The sequence below is a fragment of the Astatotilapia calliptera genome, chromosome 10 (assembly GCF_900246225.1).
Source record: "Astatotilapia calliptera chromosome 10, fAstCal1.2, whole genome shotgun sequence".
In the NCBI taxonomy this organism is placed as follows: domain Eukaryota; kingdom Metazoa; phylum Chordata; class Actinopteri; order Cichliformes; family Cichlidae; genus Astatotilapia; species Astatotilapia calliptera.
In genome coordinates, this window is record NC_039311.1 from 12,414,489 (window position 1) to 12,438,335 (window position 23,847).

Genomic DNA, 23,847 nt, shown 5'->3' on the forward strand with positions numbered 1-23,847 from the left:
CTGTATCCAGTACCATACTGGCAAGTAGAGCCTTTGTGGTGATACTGAATATTGAATAAGGATGTGTTGTTAGCGGATATAAAAAGAAAGGGTCAACTCTATGTTGTGTTGCAATGCCGCCCCCCGCAGTAACTACACTCTCCGGGGCTCTGGCTTGCGTTTACAGGGTACAAACAAAGATGGCTTTCTTGATGTAGTATTTTTGACACTGGTAGATTTTCCCACATTTAGAAACTTTGATTTGTCACTAAGCGTATAATTGTGACACTGCTACGTGCGCGCTGTTAGACGCGAAGACAAATGCGTGTGTTTTAATCCTGTAGGTAAAAACTTCCACATAGTTTACCGCCCTCCCTCCAGATGTTCCTCACCGACTGACCCAGCCCTCGACTCACATCTGAAAGGACACAAGTGCCTGGCTGTGAATACTCGTGTTTGGCCGTTAATCAGTTGTCATTGTCAGTGCGTAGAAAAAACAATTAAAGTCTTCCTCACATTTTTTTCATATTTAGTTCGAGGTGTGCGACCTTTTTTTTTTTTGTAACAGACTTGTCTGTGGTGCCAAAGTTTTATGTGTGAATGGTGAGCTTCACCCGCACGGTTAAGGACCTCTGTCACCAAGGTAACACAAAGGTTGAATCAGTTTTTTTTTTTTACAAATCAGTCTGTTTTTAATCCTGAGTGGTAAAAATATTTATATATCGATTCAGCACTGCCCACTACTTCTAGTGTTTTTGGCCAATACCGAGAACTTTAACAAATCCATACAAATACTTTTGACTTGTTCCACTTTTATAACTTGTGTTACTCTTTTGGTTGTGGTGATCTTTTATAATCTCTTTGTTATTCCTTCACCACAGCTCATCTAATTAGGGATTACCGAGATTCTCTGACTGTACCTCATAATCTCATGTCCGAGCAGACGCAACAGTTGGTGGCAAAGCCCCTCGGAGAGTCTGAGAATGGTTCCTGAGGAACACGTAAATAAAAGCTGTAGATTGCGGTAAATATTTGTGTATTCAAAACTACGTCAGCAGCAGTCAGCGGTAACTATTCCTCTCTCATGACACACAGCGGTAGTTACGAAATGTTTCTCATCTGCCAATCATCTAAAATCTGCCAAGTATTCTGTTTTGGTGAATTACGGAGACTCGTGTTGTGTCTTCTGGATATTTTATAAGAACATGCTGATGAAAAGGAGGCACAGAAATTGCTCAACAGAACTCTAAGTGTGGGAAATGATGCTGTATGTACAATCAGGATAGCGATTATAATTACAATGGAAAAGTATTGTATGTATTTTAAATCTATTGATACTACTTTGATAATGATGTAAAATGTACAAAGGCTGAACAGGAACTATAGGTATGTAAAGTATACTGTGTATAGAGGAGTTTGCTCCAGGGGTGGGATGGGCATGGGGTTCATTCTGTTCATGGCGAAATTGTTTAAAACAGAATATTGATGATTCTTGTCTGTGATGTAGACAACGTCAATGTTTTTTGTTTTTTTGATAAAAAACAAAGATATATGGGAAAAAAAATCTGAAAAATGTGTCTTTTATTGACTGTGTGTCTGAAGATAAATATCAAAATCTGACGGGCTGTTGTGGTCAACTGAGTCTAGACTGAGTTTTAAAGGATAAGACAGTGGACAGAGGGTGTGTGTATTTAATCCTGGGTGACTCAGTTTAAACAGATGGCATTTTGGCACCAAATAAGTTCATATAGGTAAATAACGAAACTGCAGTGCTTTCTGTTATTTTACTTCTCTAAGAAGAAGAAGAGGGGGAAATGACTGATGGAACTGCTAATGCACATTAACAGCTAAATATCTCAAAAATCTTAAATATCAGTTCAAAGTTCCTCCATGGAGCCTTTGCCTTTATGAAAAAATACAACAGAGATAAAGAAAATGTTGATTTCATATTTTTAATTTATACAGGAAATCACACTTAAAGCAAATAATCGTTTGTTGCAGTTTCTGTCAGAGCTCCACAGGTTGTTAATGTTTGATGTAGAAGCATGAAACAGCCAGTAGAGGGCGCATGATGATAAGAACTTGAATTGGCCTGCTGTTTTTTTTACCCAACAGCCGTAAAAGGCAGATGGGGTATTGTCGTCACGCAGCGTGGACACCTAAGTTTGTGAAAGCTATGTGATACCAAGGGTACATCTTCTAACAATCTAGGATGAGTTTGAATCTCAGTGACCTCAACCTCAAGGTCAAAGGTCAAGTTCTCTGAAAATCTTTGAACACATAACTCAAAAAGGAAGTCACACGGGATTTCCAAAATCTTGTGCAATAACTGCAATAACTTCAGAACAAGGCAAAGCAGGATTTTGAAACTGATGCTATAGCTGTGTATGCTGGTAGGCTGAGGGATAGCACTGACGGTTGCCAGTATTTTTGTGCTGTTTTGTGGTCAACATAGTGCTGCCACCTTACAGCTTACAGGCCTTCTGTGTGGAGTTTGCATGTTCTCCTTGTACATGTGTGGACTTCTTTTTACAGCCCCAAAACATACATGTTAGGCTAATTTGTGAATTGAAAATGGCCATGGATGTGAGGTTAATAGCATCAAGTGCTGTGTGAGAATGTATGGTTAAAATGTGTGACTTATAGTTTAAAATGCTTTGAGTGGTCAGTAAGACTAGGAAAACACATTACATTATATAATTATATACATAGGAACCTTTAAATAGCCAAAAATGTAATTCAGCATCATCATGTACAAATCAAATGTGGGATTTAAAAAGTTTCCAGTTTATCAAATTGCACTTACTGAGCAGTTCTTAGCTTTGAAAATAATCTCTCATCTTCCTCTCCTGTGCTCTTTCTTAGATCATCCTCCATCTCTCAGTGTCGTACATCAACGTTTCCTTTTCTCTCCCTGGCAAATACACCTGCAGACATTTAGCTAGCAGACGCATTTTATCACAAATGTTTGTCACAAAGTGTTGCTGAGAGCTAAATATACATATTAGTCCATACTCGTCCTGTTTGTCCAGCTGTTTGAAAAAAAAGAAAGAAAACAACGCCAGGCTGCAGCATACGACAAATGAGCTAATTCGTTAGTAATACTTCATCAGCATTAATCTGCTTATCAGACTTCAATGCTCATCAATTGAAGGTGTGCCGGCCCACTTCAACCCCTGAGCTATAGATGAGGTTTAAACAATACAATTCATTGCAAGCTTGTGTTTAATGGAGACTTTGTAATGTTATGCTTGGGGAAGGGATGGGACTCCTCTAATGATACAACAGGCATAAGGCAATTATAGAGTTAAGAGCCCAGATCTGCGAGAGCAGCTGTGATTGAGAACACAGTGTTCTGAGACATTCTTTGTTCTGATTTTCTGTACGATTCTTTTGTAGCCAAAAGTGTTTTTCTCTGCTAGATGGTTTTCTGAATCTCTAACATGGTGTGGGAGATTTATTTCTCACTTGCAAAACAAAAGTGTACAGTGACTTCTAGTTGGAGTTTGGAAGGCTGAGTAACAAGCAAAAGTGCAAAAGTTAGCCTATTCATCGTGAAATAAAACAAATTCTCTCTTCTGGTTGTTACTTTGATACACCGCTATCTTGGGTTATGTAACTTCATTTAAAGGATGCTGTGACCATTTGGGATCTGGTGTGCACAGTGAGAGGAGGTAACTTACCTACTTCATCTGCATGCTTGTTACTCATAGGCTGTTAAAGCCAGTGTTAAAGTAAATGATATCTTGTCTGAGGACTTTGTATTAACTCTATTTCAAGATCTGACTGCCAGTGGCTAAGGAAGGACACAAGGCTGCAAATGTGTTGTTTGATGAGAATGGAAAAACCACCACTTGTAGCAGAGTCCATGGAATAATAATCAGTCGTGCTGATTTTAAAGATTTTTCCCCACAAATATAAAATTCTGTGTATAAAAGTACACCATTCATTTCTTTATATTTTGCTAGGAAAATGGGGCAGCGTTACAATAGGTACAATAGTTACCAGCGACTTATTGACACATTGAAACACGTGTGTTTTGAAGGAAGGAAGGTTCAGGGCTGAAGCAATCAGCATCATGGGCTCATCCGGTTAGAATAAGAAAAAGCAGCCATCTAATTCAGAATTATTCTCAGTGTTCTCCTTTTATTCTCAAATAAATAAGGCAAAGAAGGAAGGAAACAAAGACACACATGGACTGCCAATGCTGAAAGAAAACAGAGATTCAAGTTACTCATTACCTTAACATTACATAAAATAAAAACCCAAACAGAACCTCACCTGCCGCCCCGTGTGGAAGTGCGGAAAGAGTGAGCCAAAAGTGAATGCAGTCCTTATATACTGTGTGACATATAATGTGTGACAGGTGAGTGCAATCAAGGACAAGCACCACACCCAATCAAAGGTGAGAGAACTAAACAAGGTGCATCTGGTGAAGTGAGTGGGTGTGCTGGGATGTGCTAAAAGGTGGGTCTCTACAACAGCCGCCCCCATATTTCTAGTGAGAAATATGTTGATATGATCAGGATCTGTCTTCGTCAGGAAGCGAGGGCAGGGGGATCAGACAGGAGACAGGGCAGATATAGGTTTTATCCTGTACTAAGACCTCCACAGTTCTGATGTGGTCATCTGGGCTTTTCAGCAAGCGCGTCACTCTTCCTACAGGCCAAAGGGCTCGTGGAAGGTGTGAATCCATAATCATGACGACAGAGTTCAATGTGAGATCTGGTTTTTCCTTCTGCCATTTGGGTCTTCTTTGGAGGGATGGTAGATAGTCTCTTATGAAGTGTCGCCAGAAGTGATCTGCCAATATTTGTGCATGTCGCCATCGTCGTCGGCCTAGGAGGTCAGAATCAGAATAGGATACCAGGGGGAGTGATGAATCATGTCGGCCCATAAGGAGAAGGTTTGGGGTTACGGGGTCAATGTCCGCAATGTCTGAGGATACATAGCCTAGGGGTTTCGAGTTAAGAATGCCTTCAATCTCAATTAGGACTGTTCTTAAGACCTCTTCAGTGACCATCTGTGCACCAATGGTTCTCTTCAGAGCATTCTTCACAGAACGTATCTCCCTCTCCCAGGCTCCACCGAAATGGGGTGCATGCGGGGGATTGAATTTGAAATGGATTCTTTTAGTCATCAGGACCGGCTGTAGAGTCGGAGCAAGGTTGTTAAAAGCTGCCCGTAGTTCCTTATCTCCTCCTTTGAAGTTAGTTCCTTGATCACATATAATTTCCAGGGGTGTTCCTCGTCGAGAAATGAATCGTTGGAGGGCCATGAGGAAGGAGTCTGTATCCATACTGTTTAGGAGGTCAAGATGTATACACCGAGTGGTGAGACATTTGAATATTATTCCCCACCTTTTCTCCGATCTGCGGCCTGTCTTGACCTTGTATGGTCCAAAGCAGTCTATTCCTGTGGAGTAGAAAGGTGGTTTGAATAACCTAAGACGAGCAGCAGGCAAGTCTGACATTTTTGGAATGATGGGCTGTGCTCTCCATTTCTGACATGCGACGCAGCTATACCGATGCCTGCGTATGGCTTCCCTTCCTCTGAGAATCCAGAATTTCCGACGTAGTTCAGCAAAAAGTCTTTCTGAACCAGCATGATGCAATTTGTCATCATAATTTTGTATGATCAGTTTGGTCACTGGATGAGCAGGATCAAGTACTATTGGGTGAATGACATTCAATTCCAAGTCTGGGCTTTGCCGTAGTCGGCTTCCAACATGGATAAGTCCAGAATTCCTGCACAACACTGGTGACAAACACAATAGACGGCTGTCAGATGAGAGGGGTTTGTCTGACTGTAAACGGGCTAAATCTTCACCGAAACTGTCCAGTTGTGCCTGACGAAGGATTTCTTGTTCTGCTGTTTGATAATCAGCTGCAGAAGGAATGTTACCCTTTTGGTTGGAGAGTGAATGAGCCGTGAAATCCAATAGCTCTTGATACGTTCTGAAGCTGGGTGTGTATGTATGGGAGGGTATACTGACAATACCAAAAAAGTAGGATTTCTTTAACTCAGTCTGATCATCATCAGGATGGAGATTTGTAACTGTGGGCCAGTTATTTGGAGGTTCATGCAGAAACGAGGGACCCTCAGTCCACCTGTTTGGGCTAAGGAACTCTTTCAGGGATTTACCTCTCGTAACATCATCAGCAGGATTTGTGGCTGAATTGATGTATCTCCAGTCTTGACTGTTTGTGAGGTTTTGAATTTCTGAGACTCTGGCTCCTACGAATACCTTGAAACGGCAGGAATCTGACTGAAGCCAGTGAAGTACAGTTGTCGAGTCAGACCAAAGGGTGGTAGTCCTGACTGGTAAGGTGAGTTCTGTTTGTATGAGCTCACAGAGGCGTGCGCCTAGTAGGGCTGCGCATAGCTCCAGTCTGGGTATTGTTAAATGCCGTTTAGGAGCAACACGTGAGCGAGCTAACAAGAAACTCAGTTCTACATGGCCTTCAAGATCATCTGATCTCAAATATGCGACAGCACCATATGCTCGCTCTGAAGCGTCACAGAAGATATGAATGTCTCGAACTGTGGTAGAAACATCCATTTCCTTAGAAGTATAGCAACGTGGGATGGCAATTTGTGGGAGATAACAAAGTTCTTCTTCCCAGGACTTCCATGCCTCTAAGAGGTTGTGTGGAAGGGAAGGGTCGTCCCAATCTCTCTCTTTTCTCCATAGCTCTTGCACCAAGGTTTTGGCGCGTGTTGTGAATGGGAGTAAGTAGCCTAATGGGTCATACAGACGAGCAAGTACTGCATAGATACGACGCATTGTGGTGGGGTGTGAGGCTAGAGTTCTGTATTTATAGGCAAACAAATCAGTCTCACAATTCCACAATAATCCTAATGTGCGTTCATGTGGGCCAGATGGCTTGTCTTCAGTCAGGCAAAGTTCATTACTTGCCGTTCTTACCTCAGATGGTAGATGGCTAATCACAACAGGATTATTGCTGGCCCACTGGCGAAGGTCGAAGCCTCCTTCTGATAGATGGTTTCTTAATTTGTCTAGGAGTGTTCGAGCTAACTCTGCTGATGGAAAACTCTGCAAGCAGTTATCAACATAGAAACACTGCATTACTGAAGACTGCACATCTTTGTCAGATTGATATTCCTTCACATGTTTCTGCAGTGCATAGATTGCACAACAAGGGCTGCAGGTCGTACCAAAGGGGAGTACCTGCCACTCATACACTGAAGGGGGAGCTGCTTTGTTCATGTATAATAAAGAGTTATCTTATCTTATGTCACGCCACAGGAATCGGAGGAGTGGTTTATCAGGAGGCAGAAGACGGACTTGGTGAAACATGCCTTTGATGTCGCCACTTATTGCTACTGAATGTTGCCTAAAACGCAACAAAACACCAAGAAGTGTTGGGCCTAGGATTGGTCCTGGCAATAGGTACTTATTGAGACACTGACCTTGAAATGTGAAAGAGCAGTCAAAGACTATGCGATCTTTATTGTTGTGACTTGTCATATGATGAGGGATATACCAGGTTTCTTTGCTATTGTGCATCTCCTCTGGGCTAAGTTTGACTATATAGCCTGCTTGCTCCAATTTCAAAATCTGATCCTTGTAAGACATGGCTTTGCCAGGATCTTTAGCTAACCGAGCCTCAGTGTTGCGGAGTCTAGACATGACTACATTTGGAGGGACATTCAAAGGAGGAAAGTTTGCCATCCAAAGAAGAGGAGTGGCGTAGCGATTAACACCATTGATCTCAACCCTTTTTGTGGCCTGTTCAAGGAGTTCCAGTGCCAGTTGATCTTGCTTTGATCGGATCACAGATTTCTCACTGTATTCAGGTAAAGTGTCTAGTTGCCATAGCTTCTCAACATGATAACGCAGTACATCTGCAGATGAACTGAGAGATGTGAACAAACACTGCACGTGCTCTGTACTGCTCTGGGGATGAAAATCTGTGATCGGGCCTTGAAGTGTCCATCCTAATTGGGTTTTAACTCCTGCAGGAGACCCATATGGTCCCTGTCTCAATGGAGCAGTAGGCGTGATGAGGTGAGTATGATCTGAGCCTATGAGCAGGAGTGGCGCTGCTTTATTAATAATGGGTAATGGGATACCTTGAAGATGCTTGTATCTCCGTTGGAGAGATGATACAGGGTAGGTGTGGTCTGAAAGTGCTAGGTGATTTGCAGTGAAGGCATTAGTAATTGTGTAGGTTTTCTCTGGGTGTGCGATGGGTGAGATTTTGAAACTTACGGGAGAACCATGAATAGTTTCAACTTCTTGACGGACCGTTCTAAGTGATAATCTCTCTGCTTCCCCAGTTAGGTTGAGATGCTGTGCAGCTGATGTCAGAAGAATGGTACGCTGGGAGCCATCGTCAAGTACTGCATATGTTTCAAGGGTTCTTTTGCCATTTCGCAGGAGCACTTTCACGACCTTTAAAAGGACACTAGGACAATCACTAGGTCTATCAAAGTATAGCGTCCTCACTACAGGATGAGTGTCAGTTTTAGATCTCTTATTTACATCGCATAGGATCTGGAGATGTAGTCCCATACAGGTGGCACATGCTTTCTTCAGGTCACACTTTGCGGCCTGATGATTCCTAGCACAACGCCAACACCGTTTGTTTACTTTTATCCAGTTTGTTTTCTCATCCTTTGTCTTCTGAATAAACCCAGGACACTTACTAATGTGATGTTCTAGTGAGCAGCAATATGCACATGTAGCCTTAGTTGTCATGATCGGCTGTGTTGCATGTACAGAATCATCAGATGTATTTGCTTCATGTAATATTGTTGTAAGTGGAGAAGCGTACTTACGGGCAGGTCGTGTCTGGTTGAAGGATGGAACAGGACTGGCCTTCTTTGGTTGACACCTGCATTCCATTTGCAACCAGGATGAGAACAAAGGCAAGGTATACGTCATTTCTCCCTGTTCCCTGTAAATATGCCGTTTGAAGCGACTGAAATGCTCTGCAGGCAACTTCACTAACAAGCGATCGACATGGGAGCCACAGTCTAGTTCTGCACGTCCTTGTTCTCCCATAGTGCTAAGCAACCCAACTAAAGCCTGTACTCGAAGAGCAAAATTATCAAGGCTCTGACCATCACCTGCTCTGATAGGAGGCAGTTCCAGTATATTCTTTAGCTCTTTCAATGCCAGCTGTCTTGGTTGCCCATAACGCTCATCAAGGGCTTTGATGGCTTGAGTGTATGGGTCAGGAGCGTAGGAAAAGGCAAGAGCTAATCGTTTAGCTTGGTCTACTTTGAGGTGATCAAGAAGGACGTGATATTTGAAGTGCTCTGTCTCATGAGGATCAAGAAGGTTTGTAAGGGCCATCCGTAACATCCTGTATTGCATTTCGTCTTCTCTACTAAGGTCTGGAAATGAAGGACCTTCAAGCTTATATACATGTGTTCTCGTGCTAGAGGAGTGACCCGAGCTAGCAGTACCAGATATCAAAGGTTTCTGTTCATATGAGGTATTGGATGTAGCTGGTTGCTGCTCTAGAGGAGGGCAATGCTTGTGGTCAGATATGCGAATGAGAGGTTGAACAGGGTCTTCAGCTAAAGGAACAGCAGGTTGAACACATGAGATCTGGTCGGGATCCTGCCGTGATAAGGCCAGGAAATCAAAGGGAGTCTCATCTTCTGTAGCAAGGACTGGTCTAGGCAAACCAGTTGAAGGGATAGCAGCATCTAGTATTGTTGAATTAGGTAAAGGAGGGCTGGCAGCTGTAACTAAGCCAGACTGACGGCTAATCTGCGGGGGCTGGAAGGGTGATTGACAGGTTACTGTATCAATCACTGGGAGCTGCTCATGTTGTTGATGTGTTTGAGGACTGGCTCGTAAACTGCATACAGAAGCTTTGATTCCATCAGATGAGACTGTGCGAATTGAAGATCTGGAGCTACGAGAATGGGAAGGAGATGATTGAACCATAAATTGCTTAATCTCCCTCATGGTCGTTAGGAGTTCCCTCATGACCTCATCTTGGGTGGTGGGTAAAGGAACAAGGGATGTCTCTGGTGGTCTGTCTGACTCTCCGACAGGATCCTGCAGCCCATGTGTGTCTTTATCACTGTGCTGGCATTCAGTTTGGCTCTCTGTCTCACATGTAGCTCTTCTAGCTCCAGGGTACTGAACTTCATACTGTTCCAGGTAGGCAGGAGGTCTACTATCACAACTGGATCTTCTAGATGGCTGCTGTGTATCCATGATGCTAATACCTCTCCGGCTCGGAGGACCATGTTTTGAAGGGAGGAAGGTTCAGGGCTGAAGCAATCAGCATCATGGGCTCATCCGGTTAGAATAAGAAAAAGCAGCCATCTAATTCAGAATTATTCTCAGTGTTCTCCTTTTATTCTCAAATAAATAAGGCAAAGAAGGAAGGAAACAAAGACACACATGGACTGCCAATGCTGAAAGAAAACAGAGATTCAAGTTACTCATTACCTTAACATTACATAAAATAAAAACCCAAACAGAACCTCACCTCAGCTGCCGCCCCGTGTGGAAGTGCGGAAAGAGTGAGCCAAAAGTGAATGCAGTCCTTATATACTGTGTGACATATAATGTGTGACAGGTGAGTGCAATCAAGGACAAGCACCACACCCAATCAAAGGTGAGAGAACTAAACAAGGTGCATCTGGTGAAGTGAGTGGGTGTGCTGGGATGTGCTAAAAGGTGGGGCTCTACAACAACGTGGAAATGCAGTATGAGAGTTTGCACAATTCTATCAAGCTTGCAAGTCAATATTTGGTATGGCTGACTGACCGATAGTGACTGATTTTGTGTTATTGTATTTTTCTATCCAGGTATACTTTTCCTTCATTGGCATTGTGTTTGGAGTCATTATTAAGCTGGAGAATCAAGGTGTTGCCGGTGAGACATTTCCCAGATGGTAGTACTGTTGTACTCCTCTCATGACCTCCTTCATATTGAAATTTTAATTAATCACTCCATTGGACATGTTGTCACAGATTATCTATCTGTCTATCTATCTGTCTATCTATCTGTCTATCTATCTGTCTATCTATCTGTCTATCTATCTGTCTATCTATCTGTCTGTCTGTCTATCTGAAAGGAGAACAAATGATAAGTTTCAATGACAGTCTGCAAGTACCTAAAGAAACAAATTAAAATCAGTTCTTTCCTAAGTTGGCTGTTACACAACACTGGTTTATCCCTTATTGCTTTTGCTTGAAAACAAAACTTTGACAGACCTTGAGAAAGCCTGGTGAAGTGTTGCTCAAGAACCATTCCAAAAATACAAGAAACTCTGGCTCACTGGAAGAAAAATACGGAGAAATGATGGATGTTTTAATATTTTCGTATACAAAAATAATAATACAAAAATGATTTCATCATATACAGAAATAAAACCAAAAAACTATTTCTTTAATACTCAGCAACTCGATGGGGTGTTTAAGTTTATTTTGAAAAACACGAAAGCATGTGAACCGGAAGCTTTACCGGTTCTTCTTGTGCCATGCGGCTCCGTGTCAAAGATCCCGAGAAAACTAAGAGGACCACTAAGTGTCGCTGACGGCTTCTGCATCTTGACATCTATTTAACATTTACGACTATATAATAACCATGTAAATCTACAATGTAATTTTAAAAAAAGTCCAATTACATTACAGCATTTGCAAATTCTGCTTAGTAAGACTGCTAATTTTCTGAGCAGAGTCGTTGGGTGACGGCAAGTTTCGTCCCTGGAATTTAGAGCAGAGAGGGCGCTCTCAACTTTTCATTTTCTCCTCCAATGACGCAACCTCTGTACTCTCCTCATCACCTCCCAGGATCGTTGATGGGCAATGCATTGATCATAGTGCAGACAGTGAGGACAGGCGCTGCAAATGAGATAGCAATAAGATCAACGTTGAACGGCGGCCTGTTGGAGTAAATTAGCATGATGTTAGCTTTGGTTAGCAGCTCCCTGAATTAGCGTATGTCTGACACATAGACTCCCAAGTTAACCTCTCCTACAAAGTTTACCTCGAAGCTCTCCAGTAATGTTTGTATTCTGAAATTACCGTATTCCGTCTATCTGTTCAGCTCTCAGAGTGAACCCACGCTGTAAGAACATCAAAGCAGTAAGTTTCTTTTGATAATTTCAGCGTGTTGGATTTTATTGATGTTAACAACCTAAGTTATCTCTCATACCTGTTGGACTTTTGGCTCTACCCGTGGCATACAGCATACATGTGTCATTTTGTTTTAAAGAAGCGGGGAAAACAGATGTTTAATTTATGCCACAAAAATAACATTTACCAGCCTCTGCTGGTGACGTGTGAGCTGAGAAAGGCCAATGACAGTAACGTTGGAGCCATGTTTCATCAGCTGGGGAAGGGTCACCACCGTGTCCTTACAAGTGGGAATAGTTTAGTAGCAGAGAGGGCAGCTGTGACCACCCATTTAGTTATAAATGCGCTCTGAGGTTTTAGATTGGCACGCATCAAGACCACACAAGGCTTAAAAGACAGGACTGAACTTGCTTTTGGTAAACCGCAGGTAAAGTCTGCTTTTCCTCTCCACAGGATCCACTTTTTTGCGCTTTTCTTAATTCAAACGTAATGGTTTTGTTGAACAAGCACACAACTCAAATGCACAAGAGATGGCAGTGCTGTAAGAGAGCTGCAACCCAAGCAGGACACTTTTGGTGCCAGTGAACCGTGGCAAACCAACCAAGCTAATCTAACCTTGACTTTTCTGGTCATTGATTCTAGTGGTCAACAATTTCCTTCGTGGATAATACTTCTAGTCATCAAATTATAGAAGGAAATTAAATAAAGTTAGTAGGACAAGGTTGAAATGATTTGGATGTGTTCCAAGGACATGCCAGCTGAAGGATGTTGAATATAGAGTAACCAAGCGGGAAGGAAAGAAGACCTTAGAGGAAACTCGTGGACGTAGTGAAGGAGGGATAAAGTACATGCACACAGCGTGGAGAAGAAGATCATTTGGAATTTAGAAAAGGAATGCCTATGTAGCACTGAAGTTTACAGTTGTGCAATTATGGGCTTTATTTTACTGCTTGATATCGTCTAACAGTCTACAGACAAACTGAATATTTCTTTCACTTTGCATTGTTTTATGTCCCAGGTGTAGATAAAACTTTCAGATGTAAGTTTTATTTTACACCCCAAAGTGCAAAATCGGATCATGTGTGCCCTATTTTTAACATGCAAGCTCATAGAAAGATCTACCAGCGTCTTCACATTTTATTTATTTTCACATTTTGAGCAGTTCTGGTTGAAATTGCAACTAATTTAGTGTAGTAGTAATGAACCCAGCTGCTCTTTCTCTCTGGGGGATCTAATCCACACATAATTACAGTGTGAGGGGAACAATGAACAATGAACTGATTATATTTTTTACTAAAACACACCATTTATAGGTTTCTGTTTTTTCCCAGGTAGCTGAGAGGAGGGGAGACCTTTTCTGAACTACCATGGCTCCACATCCAGTAGTCCAGGCCATCATTGATCTCTCTGCAGGAGCCACAGGTAAATGCAGTAGCCTGTCACTTAAAACTCTTTCTACAGTAGCCAACATAAACATGTGCACATGCACTCTTTAATGTCTATGAAGTAATCCTGTTGCTTTTTAGTGCTGACAAAACCTCACCACCTATGTCAGACTGAAGGATGTTTTGATGACTCCTATGTTTTTCTGGCTCATTTGTTTCAGTGTTTCTGTTTCTCGCCCGAGCCCGCTATGATACTAATCTCTTCACGGCACATATTGGTTGGCTTTTGTGAAAAGTTTGCCTTTCCTGTAGCAACTCTCTGTATGTGCCGGTTCACATCTGTTATTTACTGTTTTTGTACTTTCGTCCTCCCCAGGGGGAGCTGCGTGCGTCTTCAGCGGGCAGCCTCTAGACACAGTAAAGGTCAAAATGCAGACCTTTCCTAAGCTGTACCGCGGTTTCATCCACTGCTTCATGTCTACCTACAAACAAGTGGGCCTGCGTGGGCTCTACCAGGGCACTAGTCCGGCGCTGATGGCCAATATCGCTGAGAACGCTGTGCTCTTCATGAGTTACGGCTTCTGTCAGCAGGTCATCCGCTTCACAGCCGGCCTGCACAGCAAGGCTGTGCTGAGGTAGCTGTTCTTTATGTTAGCACAAAGCCTGCCCTGGGTTTGTGTGTGTCTGATCTCTAACCGCCTGCTGGTCTTTCTGTCTTTGTTAGTGACGTGCAGAAAGCCTGTGCTGGCTCAGTAGCGTCCATCTTCTCATCGCTAGTGCTCTGCCCCACTGAGCTTGTCAAGTGCCGACTACAAGCCATGCATGAAATGGCATCATCAGGCAAGATTGCCAGTAGCCAGAAGTAAGTAAATAGCCTAACAGTAGGGCGGGTGTTTCTCAAGCGCAGTTTGTTAATGAGCAGTTGTTTTTAAATATTCATCTACTAAAACGCTATTTTAGTGTCTCGTGTACTGAGCAACCGTTCCCTCTGCTCTGTCTGAAGCACTGTGTGGTCGGTGGTGAGATTCATCATAAGGAATGAGGGACCACTGGGCTTCTTCCAGGGTCTGACCACCACTATAGCCAGAGAGGTCCCCGGTTACTTCTGCTTCTTCGGTGCCTACGAACTCTGCCGCACAACTTTTGCAGACTACATGAAATGTGGCAAGGATGACATAGGTACTGCTGTAAATGTTTCCCTATGTTATTAAAAGGTGTTCTGGTCAAATGTGGATGTTAAATAAAGTGAAAAAAGAGTAGACACAAATGATATACTTTATTAACTTACATATGTTATTAAATGTTACTTCTTATAATATAATGTGCTTATATTTGACTTGTGAAGTGAAGAAAATTTTAATACAGTCCACATCTGTGAACGGGATTTCTGCCTATGTCACCTTCGATATATTGACGGAAGTGATGAAGCTAACTACTACCCTACTTTCAATGTCATCAAACTACAAATATGTCTCTGTTAGGATATTTCTGTCAGTACATTTCCATTAGTACACCATGTAAACTGCATACTTGCTTGGTGCATGCATGTTAAAGGTGTTGCAAGTCAAACAGAGTAGGCTGCATGCATTTGACTGTGGCTGCTGGAATAACCTTTTCTTCTTCAGCTTTCTATCGTACATTTGCTGGCATGCTTGGAAAAACGGTCCTGTTACATGACTCGGTTTCGATTGCTTCACATTTGAATCTGTAATATTTTCATATACAGAGGAGTTAATGGTTGACTTAATGACTGCAACCTACCTAGGTCATGTGGCGGTATATTAAGCCCAAATCATCACCCCTCCTCCACCGTGCTTGACAGTTGTTATGACGTTGGTCGACTTTGGTCTCCTCAGGTTATTGGTCCAGACGTAGTTCATTCAGATGCATTTTTGATAACCTATGATCTTTTTAGATTGAGCACGTTTTCTCCTGGCAGCCCTTCAAAGCAAGCATTCTGTTTTTTTTATTGTACTGTCAGGAACTTTAATATTTAACATGCTGTGTATTTTGGAGGTGTGGCTCCCATTGTGTTCAGCGGCGGTTTTGGAGGGGCGTGTCTGTGGTTGGTGGTCTACCCTATGGATTGCGTCAAATCTCGTATTCAAGTCATGTCTATGACGGGAAAACAGGCGGGCTTTTTCAAGACCTTCATGACCATCACTCGCACTGAAGGTAAGCACATGAAGGGTTTTATAGTATTTTCCATAACATGTTTAGAAAAGCAGTCTTGGTGTAAAAGACTAAAGCTTTCAGCAGTTTCAGTTTTCACACTGTAAGCTCAGCTGTTTCTTGTGTTTAGGTGTGAGGGCGCTCTACTCTGGTCTTACCCCCACCATGATCCGCACCTTCCCCGCTAATGGAGCTCTGTTTCTGGGTTACGAGGCCAGCCGGAAGCTCATGATGAGGCAGTTTGACAGCTAAAACGGTCCACATCCTTAACACAAATGAAGAAACGGCGAAATATTATAGCCATATGACCTTATACATGGGCTCTGAAAACTGCCACACTCCATCTCCTGTGAGACTGAAGCAACTCGCTTTTGACGCAGCGTTTGCATCACAGTATTACTCTGGTTCTTACATAGAAGAATTTTTAGTTTTTTAATGCTTCGGCCACTTTGTTAGGTACACCTGTTCTGCTGCTCATTAACCAGCCAATCGGATGATCTGATGTCGTCGTGTTGGTGTTGTTCCCAGATCATCATGAAAATGTTGTTCCAGGTTCAACATTGCAAGTGACCAATCACATTGTTGTGACGTTATTGTTTTGCGCGCCAAGCCATTTGTGCATTCATGAAATTCCAATGTTGCAAGGACTATCAGTTCTGCTTACCGTTTATTAAAGGGTCAGGGTCCGTTGATCGGAGGACAGAGGCGGTTTCTCGCAGTTTAAGTAGTTTTTTGTTTTACGGCGGGTTTTTTTTCCCGAAGTCGCAAAAGTCACAGCTGTCACAACATTCTGATTGGTCACTTGCAATGTTGATCCTGGAACAACATTTAGTACGATGATCTGGGAACAACACAAACGCGACGATATCAGATCGTGCCCAGCGAATCACATTCATTGTTCAAACTGCGCATCAGAAGACGCATGATTTTGGTAAGTGTGAACACGGTGGGGTTGTTGGAGTATTTCAGAAACTGCTGGTCTGCTGGGATTTTACTAGCAGGAACTAGCAAGGTGTACCTAATAAAATGTCTAAGTATAGCACAGTATTGAGCAAACAACCTCTTTACAAGGAACTGCCAGTTTTCTCTTCCGTTTATTATTTTACCTCTACCTCAACAAGGTCATCGTCACATGTAACGATTCTTTCACATGGGATCGGTTACCCAGTTAAACAGGAGAGTTGTTGTGAAAGCCCCCTGTGGTCATACAAGCAACGCTCGGGGCTCTTATCCACTCCACATGCACTACTTGAAGGCACAAATACATTCCTGTCTCTTCAAGTTGTGCAGAGACATGAATAAACAGCTTCTTTAGGTTTTGAGTTTATATTTAGGGCAAAACTTAATATGACTGTGTTAAAGATAGTAAAGTGGCATATGCCATTTCATTAAATTTTATTAACTATTTTTAAATTTTATTAACTCATTATAGAATCATCGGCATCTATGTGGACACCTTAATTTGGGATCTCACCTGGGTTTGTCTGTATGGGTAGTTCTGCTCATAAATTCTGCTGCTTTCAAAAGGAACATCGATATGTTTTAAATCATAGGCTGATTTTTCTTTGTCATGGTTGCCATACCGTACTCCACTCCGTGCTGTGATTCTTCAGTATGTTGAGAACCAGCATTAATCTTTTTTTCCTTGTGTAACCTTTGCCTGCTTATGTGCCATTTCCCATGTTTTTCCCCTTTCAATGCTGAGTTTGCAGTTCAGAATTCTCAATCCTGTTCTCTTCAGTTTTATTCAGAAGTGTAGATATTTTATCCTGGAAATGCTAACAAAAGATGGAGAACTGTTTGTACATCAAACCTGATATTTATTGTACTAATGCAGCTTACATTAAAAGTAAGATTTGTTTTATTTTCCTTTGACTGTAATTACTGTATTACTTTGACTGTAAAGCACAATTATTCAAACGTCACAACAAAATGCAGTATGATAACTGTAGCTGCAGCGTTTTAAAACCAGATTATCTAAAACTGGCCATCTAATTGGTGTAAATCATTTCTACTGTTAAAATTATTGTTGTGCATTTTAATATTTAAGTTTTCTGTTAATATATGAAGCATTAAATACATAAAAAGTTATTTTATTAAACGGTGCAACTTCAAAGAGAATGTTTTATGCAGACATGAAGTTTATCGTCATTCATCCAGCAGGGGGCGCCCATCAACTGTCAGAAACTCTCAGATTATGTGAATTAATGAATACATAAAAAAATAACCACATAATAATCCAGAGAGAAGAGGTGAAGTCTGAATTGTCTCTACATAAATCTGAGAAGTAAATCATTTTTACCTTTTTTATTTTTTTAATTTATAAATTTTTTAGGCGATCTGAGCTTCCTTATTGCAGGTTCCACACAGACAGCCGAAGAGCCCGTTGATCATCTGTGTGGCACAGAGGATCACCTGCAGGCAGCTTGTGGCCAGCAGAGTGCCGAACAGTCCAAGGTTGAACTCCACAATGTTCTTAGGCTCTGTGCATAAGCTCCATAATGTCTTGTCCATCAGGTAGTGGCTGTCACTGTGCAAGAGAGGAGAATTATAAATGACTAAAAGTTGAGAAACGTATGAAATGTGTCACGAGGAAGTCACTCCTGTGCTTTACTCTGTGAGTTCTTTAAAAGGCGTTGTCCAGACCAGTCCGGTTTTGCAGAGAGGCCCATTCTGCAAACCAAGTACTGCAACAATTATACTGTACAGGCCTCCAGCAACACCCACTCCAGCAAATGCAATTGATAAGAACATCTGCAGAGAGAGTAAATGATAAAGGTCAAATGCAATCATGATACAGTTTAAAGACACATTTTTTTCCATCCTGTTGATAAATAAAATGGGTAGTTGTAGGTGCTCACTAAGCATCTGGTGACATTTTTCTTTCAGTGTTTGCTTTTCCCATAAACTGTAGATTCATCAAGATTAACTACAAGCCAAACTAAACATACTAAAACAGGTCTGTTACTCCCTCCACAGAGTTTGTTTTGCTAGTGTTTATTTCACTCTGTATGTAAGCATGATACCTTAAAAGGTTCGAAATGAATTCTGATAAAACCTAGCGTCAGGTCATGTTAGCAATCCATTAAAATTTGGCTTTAAGGTCTTCAAGGTCGAATTGATGTTTTATTGGCGGAAAATTGGGGGAAAGCTTTATAATTTAGAAACCACAATTCTTACAATTGTGCTGTGTATTGTCAGCATATAGAAAATACAGTATAAAGATTTAAAACATTTCATGTTTGACCTCTGACCTCTCCTTCAGGTCACAGTGATAGTAATCATATAAATACATAACAAGTTGAATACATGTCCATGTTCGTGAACGGAACAAAACTAGTGATCAAAAACGTTTTCAATTAATATTTATTGCTAAAAATTTTAATGAAATGAATGCTACACTTGTAATCTATCCAGATTAAAAACAATATAGTCAAAATTACCTAAAAAAAAAAAGAGCTTGTAACAAGGCAGATGACAAATGCTTGCACTTTTCACTTGTTTTTAATGTGCAAAGAAAACAAAATGAATATATAGAAAATACAATACTGTTTCCCTTAAATGTAAATATTACCCAGAGAGCAAGCTAACTCAGGTGCTACTGGTTGGTGCTGTGTTAGGTCACCTTTTTAATTTCTGTAGCAGACTCACATTTCACAGTGTAATCGTAGCTTAACTTTAGAAACAACGGTTCATTAACAGGACTACTTTAAGTTTTGATTTTATTCAAATCTATTAATAAAATCTGTTACTTTATTATAATATTAAAATCTCTCAACTAGTCGCAGAAGATGGCCACTCCTCCCTGAGCCTGGCTCTGCCAGAGGTTTCTTCCTGTTAAAAGGGAGTTTTTCCCTGTTGGGTTTTTCTGTGTGTGTGTTGTTGTAGGGTCTGTCTTACAATATAAAACGCCTTGAGGCGACTGTTGTTGTGATTTGGTGCTATATAAATAAAACTGAATTGAATTACATGGATCAGTCCATTCAGTGTCAACACAGTAAGATCATCTAAAAAGTAGCTCAGCTGAAACTGGACTTGTTCAAATATTAGAAAACTGGTCAGCCTCAGGATATTATGATATAACAATTTTGTCTAAATTCTCCACACGCGATGTGCGTCAAATATCACATCTCTATAAGTGTTTTAAATGTACAATCACTGTCATATTTACATTTTCTGAGAGCTTAAATGTCTATGACTTTACTCTGAAAATATATTTAAAGAGTGTGTTTATTAACACAAAGTATTATCAAAGAAAAGGCATTATGTATTTTGAAATATGATGTACTTTCTATCAATATCTTTTATAATAAAAATAAATTTGGTCCAGTGTTCTGATTTTTCCTTTTTTGTCTATTTACTCCATTTAACAATCCATTGAAATAATTGTAATATTGTTTTATTTCATTTAGTTAATTTTGAAAAACAAACAAAAAAACACAGGTAACATATCCTGTACCAAACCAGTGAGAACTTGCAGTTTTAATTTGTTTGCACAGTCTTAGCAATGACAAAAATAAAGAACATTTTTACTTTCATGAAGTGAAATTGTATCTTTTCACTTCAGCTATTTTCCATTTAAACAGGTTGTATATGGACAATTACTACTGGGTTTGGTACCAAAAGTGTACATATAATAATCTTTAAATGAAATAAACATATTATCTGCATATGCATAAGGGAGGCTGCAGGGAATTCAGAGACACAACTTGTTAAGATTTTCAGCATTACAAATATAAAATGATAAAATATAATTTATAATAAGAAAAAAACAACATTGGGTGTAGATTATTATAAGTAAGGCAAAGCAACAGAAATGAAAAATGTCAACTTATTTAAGACTTTTCTAACTTTCATGGGTAACGGAACTTGAACAGAGATGATTCGGGTCATGGCTTTTTTAGAATACTTGTAATAAAATCATCAGTGATCATTGTAAAAAAAATGCATATAATTGTATTATGCGGTAGAGGGGGGTGAATAATGTAAGAGAAGCTTTAAGACATATGTATTGAGAAGGGCTGCAGCAATCAGTTATTTTAGCAATTGAATATTTTATCTATAATTCCATCAATTTTGTAATTGGATAAGAAATACTTTTGTCTTATTAATGAGCAATAATAAATATTCAAAAGAGAAAACAGAGGCATCTTAAAATGAACTGCTCATTTTAGAAATTGCAACATTTTTAATAATTTAAATAAATACAATTTCACAAAATTAAACATTCCCATAGTATTCACATGTAATTTTTTAAAGAAATTTGTAAAGAAAAACATTTCTTAATGCAAAAATAAATAAATGATCTCAAGTATAGTAAAGTAAAATAAGGTATACTTACAATTTAAACTAGGCCATAAAGTAAAATGACCTATAATGTGTCTTCTTGAAAGGCTTTCTTACATTAATAGTTGGCAAAAAAAAGGTCTGACAGTGTTGTATCGCCTGATGAAGTAGATTTTGTGTGTGTATGTTCATGTGTATTTATTTTTGTGCCTTTCCTTTTTTTTAAATCTGAATGTTTAAGTGAATGAGTGAGTTTGTGTCTGTACGCCTTTAAAGGAGCGTGTGGTGGTTGTTCTGAACAAAAGTGAGCATGTCAGCATTGTGAAGTTTGCCCTGTGGTTTAAAACAAGATGTTATGATGGTATAGATGTTAATAATTAATGTTAATAATAATTAAATATCCAACCTAACAGCCCTACATCAGTGCCACAAAGTTGTATTGACCCAGTAGAGGTTTTATGGCGATTAAAAAAAAAGCGCTCCTGTTTTGGATGCTAGAAACATGTTTTTATGATCGAGTTATTCAAATTGCTCATTACAAATGAGTTGGTGCAGCCGTAGCATCGACTCATTTTTATACAAAATACATTATTTTAGTCACAATGACTCAAACAGTACCAAATCCCAGGAATGATCCTCATAAGTTGCAGTAAGACTGGGAGTCCAAACACTTTTTCTGACATTTACAGGATTCAAATCTCCTTTCAGTCGAGATGTGTGTGTATATGCATAGTGATGCTTTACATTTAATGTGTTAATCATTAAACTTAATCAAGCCTGTCTAACCTGAAGCATCTTACTGTGCTCATGTCTGACTCACCCCACAGCGATTTCCATAGCAACCCTTTTTACCAGTTAAATGAATGTACAGTGCTGGTAGCAACACCTGTAGAAGGACAAAGGAGGTGATAGGACATAATATTCAGTCTGTCGTTAGTGGAATAAAAGACTCTGTAAACATGTAAACATGAGCCTTCATTCATGTTTTAAGAAACAGTTCGCACCAGTGAATTCTGACTTTTGCACCCTGCTCACGCCCAGTTTAGATGATTCTCATGCGAGTGTCAAACACACTGAAACAAATCTTTAAACACTAAACTAATTCTCAGAAAACACATGGATTCAATTTAGATATGCACACAGTTTTAGACTGTATATGTAAGTGTGTATTTTTTTCTGAGACTCCAAATTTTCATAAAAGAAATCAGCTCTATCCTTTAGTAAAACACTGAAAAACAGAGGACCACTCACCAGTACGCCCCCTCCAATGAGTCCCCCCATGTATTTCACCTCCTCGGTAATATGTCCATCTTTGTCATAGGTGACGTTCCCATCAGGGAAGAACAGCACGATGTTACAGATGATAGATATGACTACTAGTGGGTACAGAGTAATAGCAATGCAGCGGGAACATTTTCCAGTGCACATGTCTGCAGATGGAGAAAGTTACTAACTTGGTAGCAAAGTTTGAGCTCGGATGCTAATCGCCCTTTATAGAAAGAGGCTCCACTCCAATGTGACTGGGGATTCATACTGGGAAGATAAATTCATAAGTGGGAGGGAGGTTAGGGTGTGGGGGGTGTGGTGACAGGGCAATAGCAAAGGAAAAAAGGGTCTGGGACAGGCTGCGGAAGTGTGTCTGACTCATGCTTGCTCTGTTCGACAGTTGGAGTCGGCATGATAAGATAACCCCAAATTTCTGTTAATTTCTGTTGGTCACCTTAGTGACACATGGTGGTACTAATGATGCCACAACTAACGAGACTCCAAGACTGTTTTAGGATTAAATACAACTGTGTTTCTTGTATGTTGTTGGAATGTAAAACAGCCAAGATTATTAGTGTCAGAGAGAAATTTAAAACCAGTGTAAGACATCCTGGGGATATGCTGTATTGTATGATCAAAGCACAGCTGGACTTTGCTTTGCTGCTGCTATAGCAACACACAAAGTGGAAGAAAGATCAATATGTCACTGGCACGGTCACTTTGTGCTTGGTTAAACACTCATCAAACATTCTGGCGAGCTGAAATTTAAAATGAAAGAGAATAAGCAGAGCGCCTCCTGCCCAAAAAGAATCCTCCAAACAACACATAGAGTGAATCAGGCTACTTAACCCTTGTAAAAGTTGTAATTATAAGCCCAGGAGTACCTCCCTCACCTGAAGAACAGTAATGTTTGTGTGTCCTAGATTGTATTTTGACTGATTATTCTTTTTAAAAGCAGAAGAGAAGCATCAGAAATACATAAAATCATATTAATGCACAATATATTGGTATGTGAAGTGATGAAGTCCCCATCTGCAAACAGGATTTCTCCCTGTGTTACTTTTGATGACTTATCATAAAAAAACTAATGAAGACAACGACTACACTGCTTTACAATGTCATCAAACTATAGATGTGTCTCGGTTTGGATGTTTCTGTCAGTAAATTTCAATTAGTACACCAGGTACACTGCATACCTGCTAAGAAAACTAAGCATTCCCTAGTTTTTTACAGGAATCTGAAAAACTGTTATTTTCCAAATGACTTTATCAGTCTCTCACAATATTATTGTAAAGAGGAGCCACTCTTCTTTAGCTTATTGATGTGTACAGGCATTTATTTATGCACAACTCTTTTTTAAGGCTAATAACTTTTCCAACACCTCAATTCTTTTTCTTTTTTGCTGGCATGCTTGGAATAATAGCCCTGTTGCATGACTCTGTTTCAGCCGGCAGACAGATGGCCTCACGTTTGACTCTAGAATACTTTGGTATACAGAGGACGACCGTGGCTCAGGGGGTTGGGAAGCGCATCTGTAACCGGAAGGTTGCCGGTTCGATCCCTGGGCTCACTGTCCTGGTCATTGTGTCCTTGGGCAAGACACTTTATCCTACCGCCTACTGATAGGGGCCAATGGCGTTCCCTGAACCTCGCAACCGTAGCTTGCCTCCACCAGTGAGTGAAT

At 40.5% G+C, this 23,847-nt stretch overlaps 3 protein-coding genes across 6 annotated transcripts; 1 reads left to right on the forward strand and 2 right to left on the reverse strand.

Moving 5' to 3' along the window:
- Positions 1 to 4,020: 4,020 nt before the first annotated feature.
- LOC113031163 (uncharacterized) lies at positions 4,021 to 10,200 on the reverse strand. Of its 2 annotated transcripts, none has more exons than XM_026183100.1 (2): positions 8,216 to 10,200; positions 4,021 to 7,036 (listed from the first exon to the last, which is right to left on the reverse strand). In XM_026183100.1, the coding sequence occupies exons 1-2, from the start codon at positions 10,181 to 10,183 to the stop codon at positions 4,502 to 4,504; spliced, it is 4,503 nt and encodes a 1,500-aa protein (XP_026038885.1). In that variant the 5' UTR covers positions 10,184 to 10,200; the 3' UTR covers positions 4,021 to 4,501. The 2 variants fall into 2 exon arrangements, with proteins under 2 accessions (XP_026038885.1, XP_026038886.1); XM_026183101.1 differs by lacking the exon at positions 4,021 to 7,036 and having other exon boundaries at positions 8,341 to 8,398; positions 8,785 to 10,200.
- Positions 10,201 to 11,390: 1,190 nt separating this feature from the next.
- Positions 11,391 to 16,163, forward strand: slc25a15b (solute carrier family 25 member 15b). 2 transcript variants are annotated; one of them, XM_026183127.1, is made up of 7 exons: positions 11,391 to 12,063; positions 13,386 to 13,476; positions 13,816 to 14,074; positions 14,164 to 14,301; positions 14,443 to 14,618; positions 15,456 to 15,614; positions 15,742 to 16,163. In XM_026183127.1, exons 2-7 carry the CDS (start codon positions 13,422 to 13,424, stop codon positions 15,861 to 15,863), a joined length of 909 nt encoding a protein of 302 aa, XP_026038912.1. In that variant the 5' UTR covers positions 11,391 to 12,063; positions 13,386 to 13,421; the 3' UTR covers positions 15,864 to 16,163. The 2 variants fall into 2 exon arrangements, with proteins under 2 accessions (XP_026038912.1, XP_026038914.1); XM_026183129.1 differs by lacking the exon at positions 11,391 to 12,063 and adding an exon at positions 12,072 to 12,481.
- Positions 16,164 to 17,688: 1,525 nt separating this feature from the next.
- Positions 17,689 to 22,485, reverse strand: LOC113030290 (transmembrane 4 L6 family member 4-like). 2 transcript variants are annotated; one of them, XM_026181601.1, is made up of 4 exons: positions 22,149 to 22,485; positions 21,718 to 21,783; positions 18,226 to 18,365; positions 17,689 to 18,141 (listed from the first exon to the last, which is right to left on the reverse strand). In XM_026181601.1, exons 1-4 carry the CDS (start codon positions 22,323 to 22,325, stop codon positions 17,943 to 17,945), a joined length of 582 nt encoding a protein of 193 aa, XP_026037386.1. In that variant the 5' UTR covers positions 22,326 to 22,485; the 3' UTR covers positions 17,689 to 17,942. The 2 variants fall into 2 exon arrangements, with proteins under 2 accessions (XP_026037386.1, XP_026037387.1); XM_026181602.1 differs by lacking the exon at positions 21,718 to 21,783 and having other exon boundaries at positions 22,149 to 22,443.
- Positions 22,486 to 23,847: the final 1,362 nt, after the last annotated feature.